This window comes from Engystomops pustulosus, chromosome 1 (assembly GCF_040894005.1).
Source record: "Engystomops pustulosus chromosome 1, aEngPut4.maternal, whole genome shotgun sequence".
Lineage (NCBI taxonomy): Eukaryota > Metazoa > Chordata > Amphibia > Anura > Leptodactylidae > Engystomops > Engystomops pustulosus.
Window position 1 is genome coordinate 117,664,352 of NC_092411.1, and position 21,367 is coordinate 117,685,718.

General features: G+C 43.4%; 1 protein-coding gene across 3 annotated transcripts in view; it reads right to left on the reverse strand.

Annotated features, from left to right (window-relative positions):
• The window catches only part of SMC5 (structural maintenance of chromosomes 5), a 79,409-nt gene extending 60,704 nt beyond the window's left edge, over window positions 1-18,705 (reverse strand). Inside the window, exons 1-6 of one of the 3 annotated variants that reach the window (XM_072151081.1) lie at window positions 18,578-18,705; window positions 13,999-14,140; window positions 7,632-7,684; window positions 7,259-7,421; window positions 5,597-5,731; window positions 4,478-4,618 (exon numbers count right to left, since the gene is read on the reverse strand). In XM_072151081.1, coding sequence (XP_072007182.1) covers window positions 4,478-4,618; window positions 5,597-5,731; window positions 7,259-7,421; window positions 7,632-7,684; window positions 13,999-14,140; window positions 18,578-18,600 — 657 coding nt within the window. In that variant the 5' untranslated portion in view covers window positions 18,601-18,705. Of the gene's footprint in view, window positions 1-4,477; window positions 4,619-5,596; window positions 5,732-7,258; window positions 7,422-7,631; window positions 7,685-13,998; window positions 14,141-18,027; window positions 18,425-18,577 lie in introns of those variants that run through there. The other 2 variants (XM_072151063.1, XM_072151072.1) reach the window with 2 other exon arrangements.
• Window positions 18,706-21,367: the final 2,662 nt, after the last annotated feature.

Sequence of the window (21,367 nt, forward strand, 5' to 3'; positions counted from 1 at the left end):
GAATTCTTCCTCCCGTAGACCTGGATTTGGCACAAAAGGGCAGATGATTTCCTATGACCAACCTATGAGTAGGTTGGTGGAGGCCAGTTTCCCAATCCTTCTGACTAAAAAAAATAAAATTAAAAAGCTACAGGTAAAAGTAGATTATCAGAACTATCCTTTAGGGGCCCAAGGGAGGCTGAAACAGAACTTACAGACTATGACAGATCCTGTGAGGCTATGTACATTTTATTGTGGGAAATAAAATGGAGACTGCTTTTATGAACCCAAACACCCATGAATGACACCAACTTTCTTCAAGAAGGAAGAAGGTTCTACCCCCTTTCCTATCAGTTCCTTAGCAAGCAAAAAAAAAATCTAAATGTTCTAATCTAGTAGAGATAACAATATGAAGGCTAAACTGCTCTGAAGATTGTGTAGAGTATAGAGACTACCTACTGTCAGTTTATGTAAGCAATTGATGGAAGTTGAGTGTTATATTTTGAGTCAGTTTGAGGACTGACTGCTTTTGACTGACTAACTTGAACACCCTGAAAAAAAAACTAACCACCTATTTGGGCTCTCTGACCCCAGTGTCTATGAAAACTATAAGAACTTCATTTTGGAATCGTGACAGCCCCTTGTTTAGATACCAGAGGTCTAACCAGTACACAGTCTAGTGAGGATTACAGCCTGTCCCATTCTCACAGAACACAAGTTGTAATGGTCTTAATGGAACTAAGCCCAGGGTGTTCTGAAACCCTCATCTGTCTCTGTGAACGAGTTGTCAGACAGCTAAACTCTTTTGCTATGAATGAAATGAGCTGGACGCAGGGGGTCCTTTTCAACTTTTAGCAATGGAATCAGTGAAAAACTACAAGAAAATAACATTATTCAGTACAAGGTGCACAGCACATCTCAGTACATCAGTGAGACACATGAATTATATAATAACTCACCGACTGTTCTATGATGAGGAAAACAATAGATAAACTAAGTGTCTAAGAGAGAGACATTAGTATGACTAGCTTCTACGAAGCAAGATGGCTGCTGCAGAGTAGTGATGGTCGTGGGCTCACTGAACTCCGCCCCCAAATGGCTCACCATGCCCCTTTAACCTGATAATATCGAGTTAAAAGTGGGCTGGTGTGACTGACTGGCTTGCGGCTCCCTATTATATATTTAATTGGGAGCCGTTCAGGAGCCAGAAGAGCTAGCTCTTCTTAGTGAGCGGAGCCTAATGAGCTAGCTCAATAAGAAGAGCCAGAATTTCCATCACTACTGCAGAACTATGGGGCCAGGCTAGAGAAAGGCATGATGGGAAACTAAGGGAGCTTAAATAGGAAAAGGTTAGTCTGCACAGAAACATGAGGCAGAATAAATGAGGCCGCAATACAAGAACTTATCAACAGTTGGAGCTGCTGGCAAAACCACTTCGATATATGCCTGAGAAGGCATGACACAGGGTACATCTGGTATGAAGCCATGATGAGACCTAGGAGGGACATAGCTGGCCTTAAGACACAGATTCTAAGGTTTCTATATTCCATATTTATTTTGTCCTTATTAGAAAGGACGCTTTCACTAAGGAAATAAACTTTCCTTTGATACAAAATAAAGTACAGTGAAACAGTTGGAGTCATCCTGCCTTGCTCTTCTTTGTGACCTTGAGCCGTGAAGGGAGACAAAATGCAAGTCGTTTAATCCTTCCACCTTAGAAAACTAGGCCCATTGGGGATTAGGATACTTTTATAGCTGGAAGAAAAGACATGCATTATTTCTCAGGGAAGATAGAATTAAATGAGGAAAAAAAAAAAACCTTCTGCAACTGAAGAAAAAACCTTAAAAATTACTTTAAGGGGAAAAAGAACGCCTTTCCTTCTGTCACTAGCTTTTCCTACTAAGCCGTGTGAAAAGTGGCCAAAACACTTCTTTCACACAAGAGACTACACCACATACACTCACCGGCCACTTTATTAGGTACACCTGTCCAACTGCTCGTTAACACTTAATTTCTAATCAGCCAATCACATGGCGGAAACTCCGTGCATTTAGGCATGTAGACATGGTCAAGACAATCTCCTGCAGTTCAAACCGAGCATCAGTATGGGGAAGAAAGGTGATTTGAGTGCCTTTGAACGTGGCATGGTTGTTGGTGCCAGAAGGGCTGGTCTGAGTATTTCAGAAACTGCTGATCTACTGGGATTTTCACGCACAACCATCTCTACGGTTTACATAGAATGGTCCGAAAAAAAGAAAAAACATCCAGTGAGCGGCAGTTCTGTGGGCGGAAATGCCTTGTTGATGACGGAGGTCAGAGGAGAATGGGCAGACTGGTTCGAGCTGTCAGCTGAACAGTGACTCAAATCGCCACCCGTTACAACCAAGGTAGGCAGAAGAGCATCTCTGAACGCACAGTACGTCGAACTTTGAGGCAGATAGGCTACAGCAGCAGAAGACCACACCGGGTGCCACTCCTTTCAGCTAAGAACAGGAAACTGGGGCTACAATTTGCACAAGCTCATCGAAATTGGACAGTAGAAGATTGGAAAAACGTTGCCTGGTCTGATGAGTCTCGATTTCTGCTGCGACATTCGGATGGTAGGGTCAGAATTTGGCGTCAACAACATGAAATGTATCAACGGTTCAGGCTGGTGGTGGTGGTGGTGTCATGGTGTGGGGAATATTTTCTTGGCACTCTTTGGGCCCCTAGGTACCAATTGAGCATTGTTGCAACGCCACAGCCTACCTGAGCATTGTTGCTGACCATGTCCATCCCTTTATGACCACAATGTACCCAACATCTGATGGCTACTTTCAGCAGGATAATGCGATATGTCATAAAGCTGGAATCATCTCAGACTGGTTTCTTGAACATGACAATGAGTTCACTGTACTCAAATGGCCTCCATAGTCACCAGATCTCAATCCAATAGATCATCTTTGGGATGTGGTGGAATGGGAGATTCGCATCATGGATGTGCAGCCGACAAATCTGCGGCAACTGTGTGATGCCATCATGTCAATATGGACCAAAATCTCTGAGGAATGCTTCCAGCACCTTGTTGAATCTATGCCACGAAGAATTGAGGCAGTTCTGAAGGCAAAAGGGGGTCCAACCCGTTACTAGCATGGTGTACCTAATAAAGTGGCCGGTGAGTGTATCTTACAGCCAAAGTCTACCAACGAGAACTTACAACAAACATCCCACAGCTGTGCTTGAGAGGGCCGTAGATCTGACTGAAAACCTTACAGCAGTGATGGCAAACCTTTTAGACACAGAGTGCAGGGTTGATGGCTCGGGGGCCCATAGAGAGGGCTCTGAGTGCCACCTCTGGCACCCGTGCCATTGGTTCGCCATCACTGCCTTACAATATCTACCAATGTATCACATTTATGACACTGAGGGACGAATATTGGTTGTGAAACTTACAAGACTAAAAAAGTGCTAACTTGCCATGAAATCTCAGAATCATACTGGGAATACCGGGATAGGTGATGTGCATAGTGCAGCCACCGACCAAGAAAGCCAGTTGATGAAACACGTGTCGGGGCTGCACTGTGCACACTGCCTATCCCGGTATGGTAACGACCTTTGGTACTCACTGAGATTGCATATTCTATAGCTGAGGCTTGTACTCTACTACTCTTTTGTCTAAGTGATTTTATGGATCCCATACTAAGTTTCCTTTTCCTTGGTGTTCTGCTTTTGTCCCATGTGGCTGTGCACCGTTTTTAACTAAGTGTTCCCACTTTATAACTACCCTTTTTCGTATGTTTATGGGTACCCTTTTGTGAAGAACTAATTAATAAAATCTATTTGATTCATAAGAAATATTTTTGAATGTAGTGATCATTCTTTTCTGTTTGGATTTGACATTAATGGGGCACAGGATTTAGTAGTGGCACTCCAACCAGTTGCCCCTATCCTCAGCTCCCCTACCAGTTTGATGAAACACTACGTGTGACCGCAGCCCGAGGTCTAGAACCCTCACCTCAGGCACCCCTGCAGAGGAGTCGTCGCTTCAGGGGAATCGCTCTGAAACCTGTCTATGGAGATGCTGAACACTGACCCATCTTCTTCACGTGGCACCTCTGGTCTCACTGATTTACAAACACGAGTATGGCACCGTGCATCATAGCAAGCATGTGAGACACAGGGAAGAAGGAAGACATAGACAACGGAATCGACATAATGGATTCAAGGTATGGACATTGAGACTGTTTGGTGTGAGGTATTAGACCTGCACTGGGATAGCAAGGTATCCTGCTGTATAGATAAAGCCAGACAAGCATAGAATTTTGTCTTTTATGTTTTGATTTCTGCAAATAAATGCATAGTATATTGGTAAACAATAATGAATCATTATTCTTATAGTGCCAACATTTTCATAGCGCTTTACAGATAATGGGGTATAATAAGACCTTACAAAGTAATAACACTGTCAGATGAAACAAAAGGAATGATCTATTACATGCCGAGTAGAATTACACTTACCACCCAAGGCCGTTTCCTCTCCAGCATCTCTATTTTATCAAGGTGACGCTTCCTCTCATAGTACCTTTCAACATCTTGCTTATATCTTTCATTTCTTTGCTTCAGTTTCTCCAAAAATTCCTCTTTGCTTTTACAGGTGTCCTAAAATTTTAAAAAAAGTATCATATCACATCACATCCGTCTAGGATCTAGCTAGAACACAGGTTCAATTCCATGGTTCAAGCAGGTATGTCTGAAGGCAGCCTTACACTGAGCCATATGTTTCACTGTGTCCAATAAGCCACAAAAATATTAACAAATTTACGCAAATCAGCATCATTTTTTGCTTCACCGACTTTTCCCCCTTTGTCATACTATTTGAAAAGGTGTCTAGAATAGTTCAAATCCCTTAATAAATATGATGCAAAGCATCACTGGACCAGAAGTGCATGATAAACACTTTGATAAATCTGCCCCACTGGTTTGAGGACCAGTGTCTATGGAACATCACATCCAAAATGGATGAGCAAGGTTTAAAGAGTGCCTAAAATAAATTGAACTTTTGGGGGAAACTTTTTTTTGGCTTAAAGCAACAATTCCGAGGATGATACGTTTATCACGCTGCCATTTGTTAAAACCTCTCCAAGGTTTTAACAAAGGAGAAGGAGAAGGAGAGCTCTGCTTACAAAACTGAGAGCAGATTTGCCTCACTAGCCACAATGCTGAGTTCTCCTTACCAGCACAAGCAGGATATAAAATCTCCAGCTGACACCTCTCCTCAGAGCTGACCGCTTTCATCACTGGGATTCACCTAGAGAAACCGTCCTGTTATCTCATTTTGGAAGCTACAGATTCATCCTGGCATCCATAGTGTAAGAATGAAGGGCTAAGACAGGCAATGTAGGAGTGGATTAGCAGCCAATTGCTGCTATAAGTTAACGAATGTAATATTGGAAAAATGTTAGTTTTCAACTGTTGTAGCTATAGAAAAACTTTACTGTTACACTTTGTCAGACCTGCTGATTTTGCTTGGTAAATCTATTTACATTCAGTGTAGAAACTTGAGAAGAAACTGCACAGCAGAAATGTTGAAATTATTTTACAGTTCTATTGTATCATTGTACTGATACAATACAGTACCTCAAGTTCCTTCTCATTTTTCCTGAAGTTTTTCAATTCACAGTGAAAGTTGTACATCTCTGGAGGCCCAATGGACTTCTCTGTTGCTTCAAGCAGCTCAATTTTAGATAACTTTGCGAATTCGCCAACTTTATCCTGCAAATGTTAACAAGCATAGAGACTATATTTGTAAAAAGATTAACTTAATTCTCTAATCTACACAAATCAACTTCAGAATGAAAAATTGCACCGGGCACAGATTTGACAGACTAGCTTTGCTAACAACCAAACCCATTGACAGTCCAAACCCATTGACTGATTTGGATATATCTCATTAATTAACAATATCTATTAACTATCCATTACCCCTTCCAGTTGGCTCCACACTTCAAATTATAGCTATTTTCCTAGAGTTCTCCACTGGAAAAAATGAAGATTGTCAACAAATTCAATGTTAAAGGACACATGTCATCCAGTCTCTGTCACTACTACCTGTTGGAGCAGCTCACAAGAATTCCATTCCAGCCTTTATCTAGTCAATTCATACATTAATCATTGTAAAATTATCTTTTCTTTATCATGTAAATGAGCCTGGGCACATGGAGCAAGACAGTGATGTCACGCTCCTATAGACACAAAGGCTGCAGGGCCGCCAGCACTAAGAAGCACATGGAGGAGCCATTACACCATTATACAGGTTGTCAGTCATGTGTATAGGAGTATTTCATACACACACATGCTGCAGGGGGTGTGGCCGCCAGTAACAGAAAGCACATGGAGGAGACATTACATCTCACGCCATTATACAGACCGTCAGTCAAGCACTGAGGGGTGATTGACTGACCACTCCAACTCATGAATAAGCTGAACAGCTGAATATGATAATGATTCATTGGATATCTCTCAGGTCATCTGCATACAGCTTTAGGACCTGATAGTTTGAGTTTACAGGTATGTAGAGGGACAATGAATGGGTGGGGGCAATGCTTTCTAATGGCAGTTTATGAAAATATATTTAGTTTAGGGGGTTAATTTGCCTGACGGTTCTCTTTAACCTCGGAGCTACACAAACTGCACTTTAGGGGCACCAGAGAGTATGAGCACAGATTCATAAGTACTGGAACATCATTTATGCTCATAAGGTGGGGTGCCTTAGTGCGACCTCTGGACATGGAAGTATTCATAACTAACATTTTTACAGAACGGTAATAATACTCCTATTTTTGGGGAGTAGTTTAAGTCAAGGAGGAGAATGAAATTTTCTGTAATATAAATATTTAACTCATAGCTGTATATGATGTTAACAGACACTGGACTCTGGTCCTTCCAGGATCATATTAACACTGGCCTTGGCATGCAGTGCGAGAAGCAGGACGAGGAACAGCAGCCCCACTGTCCACATGTCTCCCCAGGCATGCGCTCTCGCTCCGGGTCTCTCCAACGTGCCCCTAACACGGATCACTTCATCACGTGGCCCATCACACGCTGCGATCGCACTACTGCTAAACTGCTCGGCCTGCACGCTACAGGAAATAATTGCCTTGCGTACTTTTACGCATGGCAATTATTTTGGGGGTAACTGTGCCTCATCATGCGTCTATGACGTGTGGTGAGGCGTTATTGTGACCTGTGTCACCTGTGATCTGTGTTAAAAAAAAAAAAAAAAAAAAAAAGAAGGTTTACCTGTGGCAGAAACTGGCAGAGATTTCCTACTTGGACATTTAATGCTGCCACCTGCTCTTCAACCATTTTTAATGATGAACTTTTGCCATTGATGTACCATGTTGACTGGTTATTTGATACTTGAATTTCACGAGTAATTATTACGTTTCCAGAAGTTCTGTACCTAGAAAATACAAAAAAAGAAAAGAAAAAAAAAGGAACAAATTAAAGATGAAGATTATGGAAAAATTACTAACTGCAAATGATTTGGTGATGCCAATTACTGGTCATAAGAAATTTCCTCTAAGGGCCTGTCCATAAAAAAAAAAAATTCAATTCCGGACAACCCCTTTAATTAAAAAAAGAAATATCCCATACAAAGTGTTATGCTTACAGTTCAAGTTCGACAGAACCCTTCTGACAACCACGCTTCACATAGAAACCAACCTGAAAGATAATAATACTCTTCAGTAAATAAGTTTTTTATGGCTTCTCTTACACATATAATTTCTTGCTTAGTAATTCAAAATTTACTGTGCAGGGGTATACAAAGCAGAATAAAGGTGTATTCCGACAAAAGCAAAATTCTTAAGTACATTCAAAATAATAAAATAACATTTTGTAGTTTGATGTTATTAAAAAAAAAAAAAAAATCAAGTGTTTCACAGATATATTTCTAACCTCTCTCCATTAGTCATTCTTATTTAAAATCTGGTTTCCTATGGATACGGCCATTAACTCACACTGACTATGGTCCCACAGGTCATCCAGTCATGTCGGATTCCCTCCCATGAACGCGCCCATCAGAGAAACCGGGGTCCACCAAAGTGATAAGGAACAGTGCAGTGACCAACACACATCATACATGATCAGAGCTTGAACATGCAGCAGCACTGCTGCAGAGACAGGGCAGGTGGGCTTCTGCAGCGAGCACAATAGCTCCATGCTGCATTGGCTGCCTGAAGGCAAGGGATAGGACTTTATCAAGAGCCTCCAGTAACTGATGGCGCAAAGACAAGGTAGGGTGAAGGGAGACTCGGGGAGGATCTGTGTAGCCCCAAACGACGAGCCATGGAGGAGACCTAGGGACTGGAGGTAGTCGGCTGCATCCCCACACTCACAGAGCGATCCGATCCCTATGGCCATACACAGTCCTCCTTCGGAGCAGGGGCAGCAGTAGAATGAGGATGATGAGGGAAAGAGGGGACCCAAACAGCCAGTGAGAGGAGGCAGAACACGGAGTCGGGGCCACTGCTGCACTCAGATAGCAGCACTTATCAGACCCCTCCTTCTTTACCCCACAGGCTCCCCGACATGGTTATAGCACCTGCATATACCGTAGTGCTACAAAATACCTTTTATAAATACATCACCACCAAATACTGCACTGCTATATAATATCCCTTATATATGAAGTATTATTATACAGCAGTGCTGTATATGGTGGCGATGTACATATAAATGCTATAATACAGCAGTGTAGTATATAGTGGTATATACACATTACCACCATATATTGCACTGCTATATAATATCCTCTATATGTACACATCAACATTATATTCTGCACTGCTATCAATGTGTGTGCTGGAAACCAAAAATTAGGTCAAAATCTTAGCTCAGTGTTTGACCTGGCTAGATGTTTTCAGCTATTTAGTAAGCCTAGTGTTCGGGTAAGTGGGTAAAGTCCCATGGTAAGCATGGTCAGCAGGGTTAGGGATAGTGCCATGCGACGTAGCAGAGGTGTGTGTGTGTGTGGGGGGGTTAGATGCGACGTAGCAGAGGTTTATGTGGTTTTGATAAGCAATAGAACATCTAACGATTTGCCTAATTACATTGTGTTAATATGGTGTTCAAGGGAACCTGTCACCAGAACAGCATTTTTAGGCTTGTCCTCACAGTCAATACCAAGCATATGCTAAAACAGTTTTTATCAGAAATTTTCCTTTATTTCTTTCAAACAAAACTTTACCTGGCTTCCTGTCTGCTTGTGTCGTGGTCATCCTGGCTCAAAGTAAGTAGGCTTGTTGTCCTCCTCGATTTTGAATTAAAAAAAAAAGCCCTCCCTCCTCGAAATCGCTGCTTGCCTCCACCTCCCTGCATCCTCTTACGGACCTGTTCATGCGTTGCGTCGAGCGCAGGGGGCTAGGCAGTGAGGCAGCTATGCAACTCGCTATGGAGTTTGCTTACCTGCTGCCGCCTGTCTACCAACACTGCGTTGTATATGGCGCATGCGCAGATATAGTGGAGACCGCCTCCAGCCATGGCCTCATTCAGATGCCTGAGATTCCGTCCGTGAGTGGATGCTAGGAGGCGGAGGCAAGGAGCGATGTAGAGGAGGAATTTATTAAGAGAGGCATTTCCACCACCCGTCTTAAAATTTACCACACCTTCAGTTTCCGGTTCAGCCGCAGAAGCGGGTAGTCTTTAGACCAGGTCTGACCTGATGGGAGTTTTCTGCCATAGTCTCTAACGCTTTTCCGCCCCTGCCTTTCCCACCCTACTACAACACACCTAAAGTGGGCATTAATCCCAAACCATGTCATTCTTCCTAAAAGTCGTGCTTGATGGTAAGGGTGCTGCCTTACAAGGTAGAAGAGTCGTGGTTTTCCTGATTATTTACATATTTCCCAGAATCCCTTAGTAGAGCAATGGCTATAAATATCTATATGCCTGCAAGGCGGCCTTAGGCTGCATTCAGACCAACCTATGCCCGAGCAGCTATGGCTGGGCGGGCATACATCTGCGGCGCTGAAGAGGAGAAGGGGTGACCCTCCTAACTCTGGGTGTAGATAGTGCCTAACTTGTTTGGTGGCAAAACCCCTTCATTTTTGTCCTCATAATCACATTTTTCTAAAGAGTTTCCTTACTGTGATGTTTCTGCAAAAATGATTTAAGTCCAATTAATTGTAGCTGAAAAGTTGATGAGCAAAGAAATAGTGTGATCTGACAGGATTTGTGCTGAAAAACTGATCACAGAATGCATACCTCCCAACTTTTGGACGAGAGAAAGAGGGACAAAAGCCCCTCCCCTTTTTCTAAACCACGACCATTGTCCCACCCACTAGCATAGTATAATATAGACCTTGACGGTCCCCACATAGAACAATGCCTCTTACTTTGCCCCCCACCCTCCCCATGGACCCATATAACACCCCCTAATGCAAATCTGCAACATATAAAACCCATCTTTAATTTTATCCTCCCTTTACATTTCCACTTTTATCTATCTCCCCAAACTTACACATAATCCTATCTGTACTCCTACCCCCACCCCTCCTCACATGGTGTGGTCCCTGTCCTCCAGCCTCCTCATAATGTAGCCCCCTGTCCTCCAGCCTCCTCATAATGTAGCCTCCTGTCCTCCAGCCTCCTCATAATGTAGCCTCCTGTCCTCCAGCCTCCTCATAATGTAGCCTCCTGTCCTCCAGCCTCCTCCTGTCCTCCTCCTGTAGCCTCCTGTCCTCCAGCCTCCTCCTGTCGTCCAGCCGCCTCCTGTAGCCGCCTCCTGTAGCCGCCTCCTGTAGCCGCCTCCTGTAGCCGCCTCCTGTCCTCCTGCTGTAGCCTCCAGCCCCCCCTGTCCTCCTGCTGTATCCTCCAGCCCCCCCTGTCCTCCTGCTGTGCCCCAGTCCCCCATGTCCTCCACCTGTGCCTCAGTCCCCCCTGCCCCCTCAGTCTCTTACCTGCAGTCATTCAGCTTCTCCCGGGCTGGAGACTGAATGACTCGCGGAGGTGGCGTGGCCAGCCGGGGGCAGAGCTACCTCCTCACATGATTGGTGCAGACATCATGTGAGGAGGTAGCAGGGGCTCGTCCCGCCTCCTCCCGGCCCCCATGCCTCGGCTGCTCTGCAGCTCTAAACTACGGGGTCTGGAGGAGGCGGGACAAAGCTGGAAAAGTCGGCGGGGCCCGGGACATCCCCTCCCCCGCCCATTGCAGCGTGACAGAGCCCAAAAAACGGTACTGTCACGCTGAAAACGGGATGGTTGGGAGGTATGCAGAATGGGTTACCTGCGATTACTTTTGTGAGGTGTTGCCATTAGTGTTCCTACTTTGCCACAAGTGAGCTGCCTCGAGTTCCCTGGTTAGTATGGTACTGTTTGTTCACTAATGTTATCTAACAAACTTCTGATGAAAATGTTTGTTAGACAGCTGTAGTTATATGGTGACATTTTCATGAAATGTATTACTACTGATGAATGACGGGTATCTGTGTTTTGGCCTTGCATTTGACTGCACGCATATGCGTTTAGATGAGATGGCACCACTCACTATCCGAAATTTTCAACACACACGCAAGCAACCTTGGCACACTGAACAAACTCGTTTCCTTCGGCAGTGCTCCAGGATTGCTGAGCGTCTGTGAAGAAAATCGTGCACATCTGCAGACTTTCTACACTTCAAATTTATGCTAAAAACTTATAACTCTGCCCTCCACCTTGCTAAACAGGTATCTTTTACTAATCTCATATCCTCTCTCTCCAACAACCCCAAAAGGCTCTTTGATACCCTTCACTCCTTACTAACACCAAAGGTGCAGCCACCTGTCACAGACCTTGGGGCTGAAGATCTGGCCGCCTATTTTAAGGATAAAATTGATTGTATCCGCCAGGAAATAATTGCTCAATCCACTCACCCCTCCAATCCCCTTCCCTCCCATACCTTATCTTGTTCACTCTCTTCCTTTGAGCCAGTCACAGAGGAAGAAGTGTCTAGGCTCCTTTCCTCTGCTCGCCCCACTTCCTGCAACAGTGACCCCATCCCCTCACATCTGGTACAGTCTCTCTCCACAGCAGTCACTTCTCACATAACTAAAATTTTCAATCTCTCTCTCTCGTCTGGGGTCGTCCCCTCGTCTTTCAAGCATGCTATTGTTACCCCTTTACTAAAGAAACCTTCACTGGACCCATCCAATGCTACCAACTACCGACCAGTTTCTAACCTCCCTTTCATCTCCAAACTCCTGGAACGCCTGGTCTATTCTCGACTAACCCGCTATCTCTCAGCTAACTCCCTCCTTGACCCCCTACAATCTGGTTTCCGCTCTATGTATTCCACTGAAACTGTTCTTTCTAAAGTCTCCTATGATCTCCTCACTGCAAAATCCAAAGGTGACTATTCTCTCCTCATTCTCCTGGATCTATCGGCAGCGTTCGATACTGTGGACCACAAGCTCCTCCTTAGGATGCTTCACTCCATTGGCCTAAAGGACACTGCACTCTCTTAGTTTTCTTCCTATCTCTCTGACCGCACTTTCAGTGTCTCCTTTTCTGGATCTTTCTCTTCTCATCTTCCTCTCAGTGTTGGGGTTCCTCAGGGCTCAGTCCTTGGTCCTCTTCTCTTCTCTCTCTATACTGCCCCCATTGGACAAACCATCAGCAGATTTGGTTGTCCTCTCTCTTCTTGAAACTTAATCTTTCTAAGACTGAACTTCTTGTCTTTCCACCATCTACTAACCAAACCAACCCTGACCTCTCCATCTCGGTCTGTGGGATCACTATAGCACCGAGGCAGCAGGCCTGCTGTCTTGGGGTTGTGCTGGACTTTGACCTCTCCTTTTTACCATATATGCAATCTTTTGCTCGCTCTTGCCATATGCATCTCAGAAACATCTCCAGAATCCGGCCATTTCTGACATTTGAAACTTCTAAAATGCTAATTGTTGCACTTATTCACTCTCGACTAGACTACTGTAACTCCCTACTAATTGGTGTTCCACTCTCTAAACTCTCTCCTCTTCAATCTATTCTTAATGCAGCAGCCAGGCTCGTCTTTCAGGCCAAACGCTACACGGATGCCTCCAGTTTGTGCCAATCACTGCACTGGCTACCTGTCTCCTTCCGTATTCACTTTAAAATAATAACCCTCATCCACAAAGCTCTGAATAATGCTGCACCTCCCTATCTCTCTTCTCTCATCTCAGTCTATCGCCCTTCCCGTGCTCTTCGATCTGCCATTGACATTAGATTAATCTCTACCTTAATTCGAACCTCCCATGCACGTATCCAGGACTTCTCCCGAGTTGCACCAATTCTCTGGAATGCCCTTCCCCAGACTCTGAGACTAATACCCACCCTCCAAAGCTTCAAACATGCTCTTAAAACCCATCTCTTTAGGCAAGCCTATCACACTCGCTAACTGCATGAAATGTCAACTCTCCCTTTACTAATCCATCCTATGTCCTATCTCCCATCTGTTATCTGGCAAACAGCTGATATATACCAAGCTCCAGGCTTCTCTGCAGTCTTTTTCACCTAGGACCCTGTAAATAAGATGGCGGCTGATGGCTGGTTCAAGCAGCAACATCGTTGTTTAGTAAATTATTTATTAAATTATTTTATATTGTTCCCTTATAAAGAATGGCTGGACCATTATACAACCTCTTGTGTCACCCCCTCATCCTCATAGTCTGTAAGCTCTTGTGAGCAGGGCCCTCACTCCTATTGTTCCATATGACTGTTTGTTCTTTGTAATGTAATATAGTTGTATATGTCCCCTATGATTTGTAAAGCGCTACGGAATAAATAAAGATTATTATTACTACATCAAGAGACATGTATTGTTTACATGCAAAACACTGGGTGCTTGTTACTGATCGCATGTGTTTCACTGGAAACGTATATGCATGCAGTCATATGCAATACAACTATTATTTATGTTGCAAATATTTGCATATTTTTTAAAATCCTTTCAATATATTTATCACATGTCTGTAAAACTTTGCATACAAGTAAAAAAGAATTTAAAAAAAATTGTAAAATACCTTATCGGCTCTGCCAATAAAAGATGTCTTCCCTGCTAGTCCCAGGCAAATTGCACAAACAATACTTGACTTCCCTGTTCCATTGGCACCAACTATCATGTTTAAATGAGGACCAGGAAAAACCTCACACATATCGTAAGTCCTAAAATAAAAAAAAAATTAGACCAGCTAATTACTTTTATGGAAACAATTATAGAGGCGTCTTCTAATTTGAACAATTTACAAATAATATCCTTGCTTACAAATTAGAGGCTCAAAAACCTGCAGACACACTGTACAAATATAAAGCCAAAGCGAAGATCAGCTCCCATCATGTGAGACCAGCAAAGAATTTCCTCACCTCAGGCCGGCGGCACACGTGGTGTTCTGAACACGTTTTTGGGCCCTGGTTTTTGAGATCAAGTACAAGCTCCACATAATTTGAATGTAAATAATGCAAAACACATAGGGGCAGATTTATCAAGCAGTCTGAAAGTCAGAATATTTCCAGTTGCCCATGGCAACCAATCACAGTTCAGCTTTCATTTCACCAGTGCTCATGAATATTTTAAAGGGGAGCTGTGATTGGTTGCCATGGGCAATTGGAAATATTCTGACTTTCAGACTGCTTGATAAATCTGCCCCATAGTCCCCGTCACCAAGCGTTTCAGTGGAATCGCTTCTGCAATCAGGCAAGTACGCTGCATTCTTTGACTTGCATTTCAAGTCCTCATTAACTGTAATCAGCAGATTGCAAACATTTTATCAAAACTAGTTAAAACTGTGGAGTGTGCAGAGTGCCTCAAATTCATCAAAACCGTCTTCATTTATCTGGTGCATACTGCACTGCCCGGCAAGTTGGCAACATTATTTTAGTGCACTTTGTTCACACACTACACACCAATGCGTTTTTGATAACTTTTTGTTTTGTGGGATTCAATAGGTAAAAATCATTTTCTTTTAACGGCATTCAACGTGTGGGTTCAATTATTTACTTTTATTCTACGGGTTGTTACCGACGCAGTGATACTATATATGTGGAGTTTGTGCTATGATTTAGACTATTTTAGACACCAGGGCTGCAATAGCAACGATCAGCGCCGCCCAAAGACCGCATGTGGCGGGAGGGGGGGGGGGGGGGGGGCGGATTTGATCGTGGGGGAAAGACCCCCCAAATGCAGGTTAAATACCCAACACAGCCTGTATCCCAATGCCAGCTCGGCTCAGATCTTGAGCTGAACCGTCATCAGCTCTGCGTCCAATATATTGGATGCAGAGAACTAAGGGGTTAATGTTGAAGTATTTCTCCCAGTCACATTGGGTCATATTGCTGGGGCACCAGCGATGAGAATATTTGGAACCGTCACCCTCATCATAGTCATCATAGTATATAAGGCTGTAAAAAGACGCAAGTCCATCAAGTCCAACCTTCAAGAATTATATAAATGTTTTATCCCCATAAACCGTGATATTTTTTCTCTCCAGAAAGTCATCCAGGCCTCTCTTGAACATGTACATAGAGTTCGCCATAACAACCTCCTGTGGCAGAGAGTTCCATAGTCTCACTGCTCTTACAGTAAAGAACCTTTGTCTATGTTGATGGTAGAATCGCCTCTCCTCTAGGCGTAGAGGATGCCCCCTTGTCCTGGTCACAGGCCTAGGTATAAAAGGATCTTTGGGGAGATCCTTGTACTGTCCGTTCAGGTATTTGTACATTGTAATGAGGTCTCCCCTCAGTCGTCTTTTTTCTAATCTGAATAATCCCAAATTTTGTAATCTGTTATTGTATTCTAATCCCCCCAATAATCTTGGTTGCTCTCCTCTGCACCCATTCTAGTTCTACCATGTCCTTTTTATATACTGGTGCCCAAAACTGTACACAATATTCCATGTGTGGTCTGACCAGGGATTTGTATAAGGGCAAAACTATGTCTTTATCAGGAGAATCTATTCCTTTCTTGATACATCCCATAATTTTATTTGTTTCAGCAGCCGCTCCAATACCCCCAAGTCCTTTTCAGCTCAAGTTTTACCAAGTAATTGACCGTTTAGAACATAATTATACTTTGTTTCCATGGCCCAAGTGCATAACTTTACATTTATCTACATTAAACCTCATCAACCATTTCTCTGCCCACTCCTCAAGCTTCCACAAATCCCGCTGTAATGCTAAACTATCAACCTCAGTATTTATTACTTTACACAGCTTAGTATCATCTGCAAATATTGAAACTTGACTGTGTAAACCCACTACAAGGTCATTAATATAAATCTTAAAAAGAAGTGGCCCCAATACTGACTCCTGTGGCACTCCACTGGTAACGTTAACCCACTCTGAGAATGTGCCATTTATGACCACCCTCTGTTTTCTATCACTAAGCCAAGTACTTGCCCAAATACCCTAGTCCCAGCAGTCTCATTTTATGTACCAACCTTTTATGCAGCACTGTGTCAAATGCCTTTGAAAAGTCCAGATATACAACATCCACTGCGTACCCCTATGCAGTCTGGAACTTATTTTCTAGTAGAAGATTAGTCTGACAGGACCCATCTCTCATAAACCCATGCTGACGCTGGGTTATAAGGTTGTGCACAGTGAGATACTCCAGGAGATACTCCAGTGACATACTCTAACAAACCCCTCAAATATTTTCTCCACCACAGAAGTTAGACTCACGGGTCTGTAGTTTCCAGGATCGCTTTTTGATCCTTTTTTGTACATTGGTATGCGCCAGTCCTGTGAAACATAACCAGTCCTCAGGGAATTTTCAAATATTAAAAGTAATGGTCTATCACGGTACATAGTTCATGTAGAACCCGGGGGTGTATACCATCTAGCCCCGGTGATTTATCTTAGTGGTTGCGAGGCGGCGCCATACCTTTTCCTGGGTTAAACTGTTGACATCCCAAAGAGAATTTACCTCATTCCTCATTGTGTCTTCCACCAGGAGATTTTCCTGGGTAAAGACAGTCGAAGTGATTGGCCTTTTCCTCATCTCCTTCCATCATGATCCCCATGTTATTCCTGAGAGGGCCCACACTCTAGTTTCTCATCATTTATCTACTTAAAAAATAATTTGGGATTATTTTTGCTCTCCCTGGCAATATTTTTGCGGCCTTTATCTGCTTTTTACAGGATTTATTTTTCTCTCTATAGTCCTGTAGTGCCTCATTGCTACATTAGCACCTTAAACACCTTTTTCTCGCTTATTGCTCTCCTTACAAGACTAGTTAGTCACATTGGCTTTTTCTTGTTCCTCTTATGCTTTTTCCTATATGGCAGTGGTGGCGAACCTATGGCACTGGTGCCAAAGATGGCACTCAGAGACCTCTCAGTGTTCACACGGGCTGTCTCCCAGGCACAGTTTGCCTGACATGGCACCTTCCTGCAGTCCAATAATAGTGCCCTCCAATTTAAAGTGACCCATCCTGTGCTACATGGTCCTGTCCGAAGAGTGAGAAGGTGTGGACAGAGTCGGATTGGAGCTCAACGATTCTGGTACCAATAAGTTTGTCACTGCCTAAATTGCCATGTGGGCACTTTGGGAAAAGCTAGTGTGTTTTGGGTCTCATTTTGGGCACTCGATCTCTAAAAGGTTTACCATCACTGCTATATGGTATGCGTTTCTCACAGGACTTTTTTTTTGTATATTTGTGAAAAAGTCCCATGAATGAAGGTCCGATGCACAGGTGTGAAGGACAACCCATACACTTATATAGTGGGTGCTACAGATGTAGTGAAAAGCCCTGTCCACCTGACATAATAGATATATATAGTAGGAGCACTATTTACATGCCCCCCTTTCAGGTGTCTTAGGGCTTGACCTCAGCATACACAGGGAACATTTTAGCTAGTTGGATGTGATGGATCCACGTGTCCATCATTCCACTCTATAGCTCCGGGGATGCCTTTTCACATAAAATAAAATAAAACGCTTTGAACTATAGAGTGCGTTTTATTTCTAAGCAATTTCTAAAGCGGAAAACAAGAAGCATCATAGACACTGCACTGTAGTGTGAGCAATACATAGAAAAAAGCCAGAGACGTACAGGAAATTCTCCATCCGGATCCTGACGATGGCGCCATCAACATACTGCTTGTACTGCTCCTGCCGCCCGGACAGCGACTTACTGCCATCTGCTTTCCTCTTTCCGAGAGGAGTCGCCATGATCGCACGATTTCTTCAAACCCCCAGACCGCTCTGCATACAACAACTGTTCCTGATACGTCACACGAACGGAGCGGCCATTGCTATTGTGGGCAACAGGAAATACTGATGGTTTTACAAATGCTATGCTGTGGTGATTATGGTGTGGAGACTATTAAGCGTTTCTCCAGGAGACCGCATAGGGAAACACGGGGAGCCATAGGAAAAAAGCCACACAAAAGTCGGCGTCACGGATCACTTGATTGGTCAGCCAGTGCTTCTTAGACATTGGCGGGAAAATGCCGGGGCTTGTGATAAAACGGACACGCCCCTTGCAGGACTAGGAGTCCGTGTAGATGTCACTTTCAAGCATGAGGCATATGCTAAAATGCAATAATAATAAGCCATGATTACTCACTGATATATCGATAAGTTCAAACTGCAGCACTTACACATTTGTGTATCCATATTTCATTTACCACCTTCCAAAAATCATTCATTTTTAACTTTCCCTTTTACAGACTATATGAGGGCTTGTTATTTTCTGGACGATTGCTGCTTTCTGAAGTCAGTCATTTTACATTTAAAGGAAACCTACCATTTAGAATGGTAGGTGTAAGCTGTAAGTACCGAGCACCAGCTCAGGGTGACCTGGTGCCAGTACTTACTTTCGTTAGTGTTATAAACCGCGGTATCGCGGTTTTAACACTTTTTAAACTTTAGAGCAGAAGGGGCTTCGGCGCTGCGCGCGACCGTGCGCGCACAACATCTCCGCTATTTCCTATGTAGGCGCGCGCACGATCGTGCGCACGCAGCGCCGAAGCCTCTTCTGCTCTAAAGTTTAAAAAGTGTTAAAACCGCGATACCGCGGTTTATAACACTAACGAAAGTAAGTACCGGCACCAGCTCACCCTGAGCTGGTGCTCGGTACTTACAGCTTACCCCTGCCATTCTAAATGGTAGGTTTCCTTTAACCCCTTGAAGACTGGGAAGCTGGAAATTGCTAAAAAAAAAAAAAAAAAAAACACAAAGGGAACCAGTCACCACTGTTTGAAATAAATGTGCATTAGACAGGTTCCCATAGAGCCTAAGGGCACCCTTTTTTTTAACTAACTTGATAGATGGTCACAAGTGGAGAAAATGAACTTTGATTCTCTGGTATCCAGCAAGAGAATCCAGCGAGTCGGACAGGGCGTACACTCACACTTGAGTCTAGCAGCCGCCTCTTCAGCACGTCATCATTTCCTCATTCCACTCCCCCTTTCCGATATGTCACTTGGCCGTGTCGCCAAATTCTTGCGCATAAGCCATTTGCCGCTGTCATGCACAGTGAGCGTCTGTGGGGTGCGCACCCTCCGCCACCTCACTGCGCGTCCTGAATGGGAAAATCAGCAGATGGCGCAGCTGCTCATAAGCTCACTGCTCATGACTGCGTCTGATATATTGGATGCTGATCATAGTGACTTAACGCTCAGCGTCCAATATATCGGACGCAAAGCTTATACCGGTTCAGCTCAAGATCTGAGCCGAACCGGCATCGGGATACATGGGGTCCTGGCTGTAACTAACAGCTGACACCCCAGTGTAACACCTGCAATAGCGGATGTTTAACCCATTGAATGCCGCGGTCAGCGTGACCGTGGCATTTAAACTTTTGCGCATCACCTTAAAGGCATGTGCATAGGCTGACACGATAATACCCTGCAATACATCAGTATTGCAAGGTATTATCATGAACAAGCAATCAGATGATTTCTTGTTCATGTCCCATGGTGGAAGTAATAGAAAAGTATAAAAAAAAATGTTATTCAATAATATAAATTAATAAATAAATAAAAATGTCCATAAGCCCCATAACATATAAAAGTCTAAAAAGATAACACAAGCCCAACATATATAGTATCACCGCAACCTGTAACAACCAGTAGAATAAAATAAAATAATTATTGAACCCACACAATGAACGCCGTAAAAAAAATTGCTAAAAACCAACCAAATATTATGATTTTACCTAATTAATCCCACAAAAAAATGCAATAAAGTGTTAAAAAAAATATGTATTCCAGAATGATACTGTTGTAAAGTACAACATGTCCCGCAAAAAAAAATCCATCAACCAGCTTCATAGCAAAAAAGTATATGTTATGCAACTTGGAAGACAGCAATGCACTTGGAAACCCACATTTAGTAAAACGTAAGAAAAAATATTCAAGTATGGTATCCTCGTAATCATATTGACCCATAGAATAAAAATAACATTATTATTAGCAAAAAAAAAGTTAAAATCCAGTGTAGAATTGATGCTTTTCTACTCCTGCCCTCAAAAAAGTTCCTAAACTTTCAACAATAAGGGATACCAACCCCAAAATAGTTACACTGGAAAAAGCAACAGCAAACAGCAAAAAAATGCTGTCACATGGACCCAGCAACGAAAAAGCTAAAGTTTTATAGTCTACAAAAGGGGTCAATGATGAAACTAAAATCCTGTAACGGCCTCATGTTGGTGGGGGGGTCTCACAACTCGGGAGAAATTGCATAACAAATTGTAAGATGGGTTTTCTCTTTTTATCTTTTGGAAATGTGTAAATTTAAGGACTAAATTAACTTATAACCAACAAAATTTGACCATTCAAAATTTCACCTCATCAAATTCTGTAGCGCTTTACAAATCATAGGGGACATATGCAAATATAATATTACAGAGTACAAACAGTCTCACAGATGTCCCTGCGATCAAAGCACCCATGCCCCTCTTCATGTCGGCCAAACTCTCACATGCAGCTTCTTTTCTAGGACTTTTTCTCCCGCAGAGAGAAATTATTTTATTGGTGACTGGGAACTGTTGGCCATCAAACTTGCTCTGGAGGTATCACGTTTGTGTGTACAAAGACCAGAAAAAACTTCTATACCTCCAGACAGCCCAGCGCATAAATCCCAAGCAAGCCTGTTGGTTGTTGCTCTTCTCTCGCTTCAACCTGCTAATCCATTTACGTCCTGCGGACTAGAATGTCAAGGCTGATGCAATATCCCGTGCTTCGGATGTCATTGTAGATGAGCCCGTTCCTCGGCATATCATCTCTCCTGAACAACTTTTAGCATCTCCGGTGGATCTGCTGCAGTTACCTCCTGGCAAGACATATGTCAGACCTGCACCCCGATAGAGGATTCTTTCTTGGGGACATTCTTTGCGATTGGCTGGGCACCCAGGGGTGCAACGCTCTGTGATTCTCATCTCCTACTAT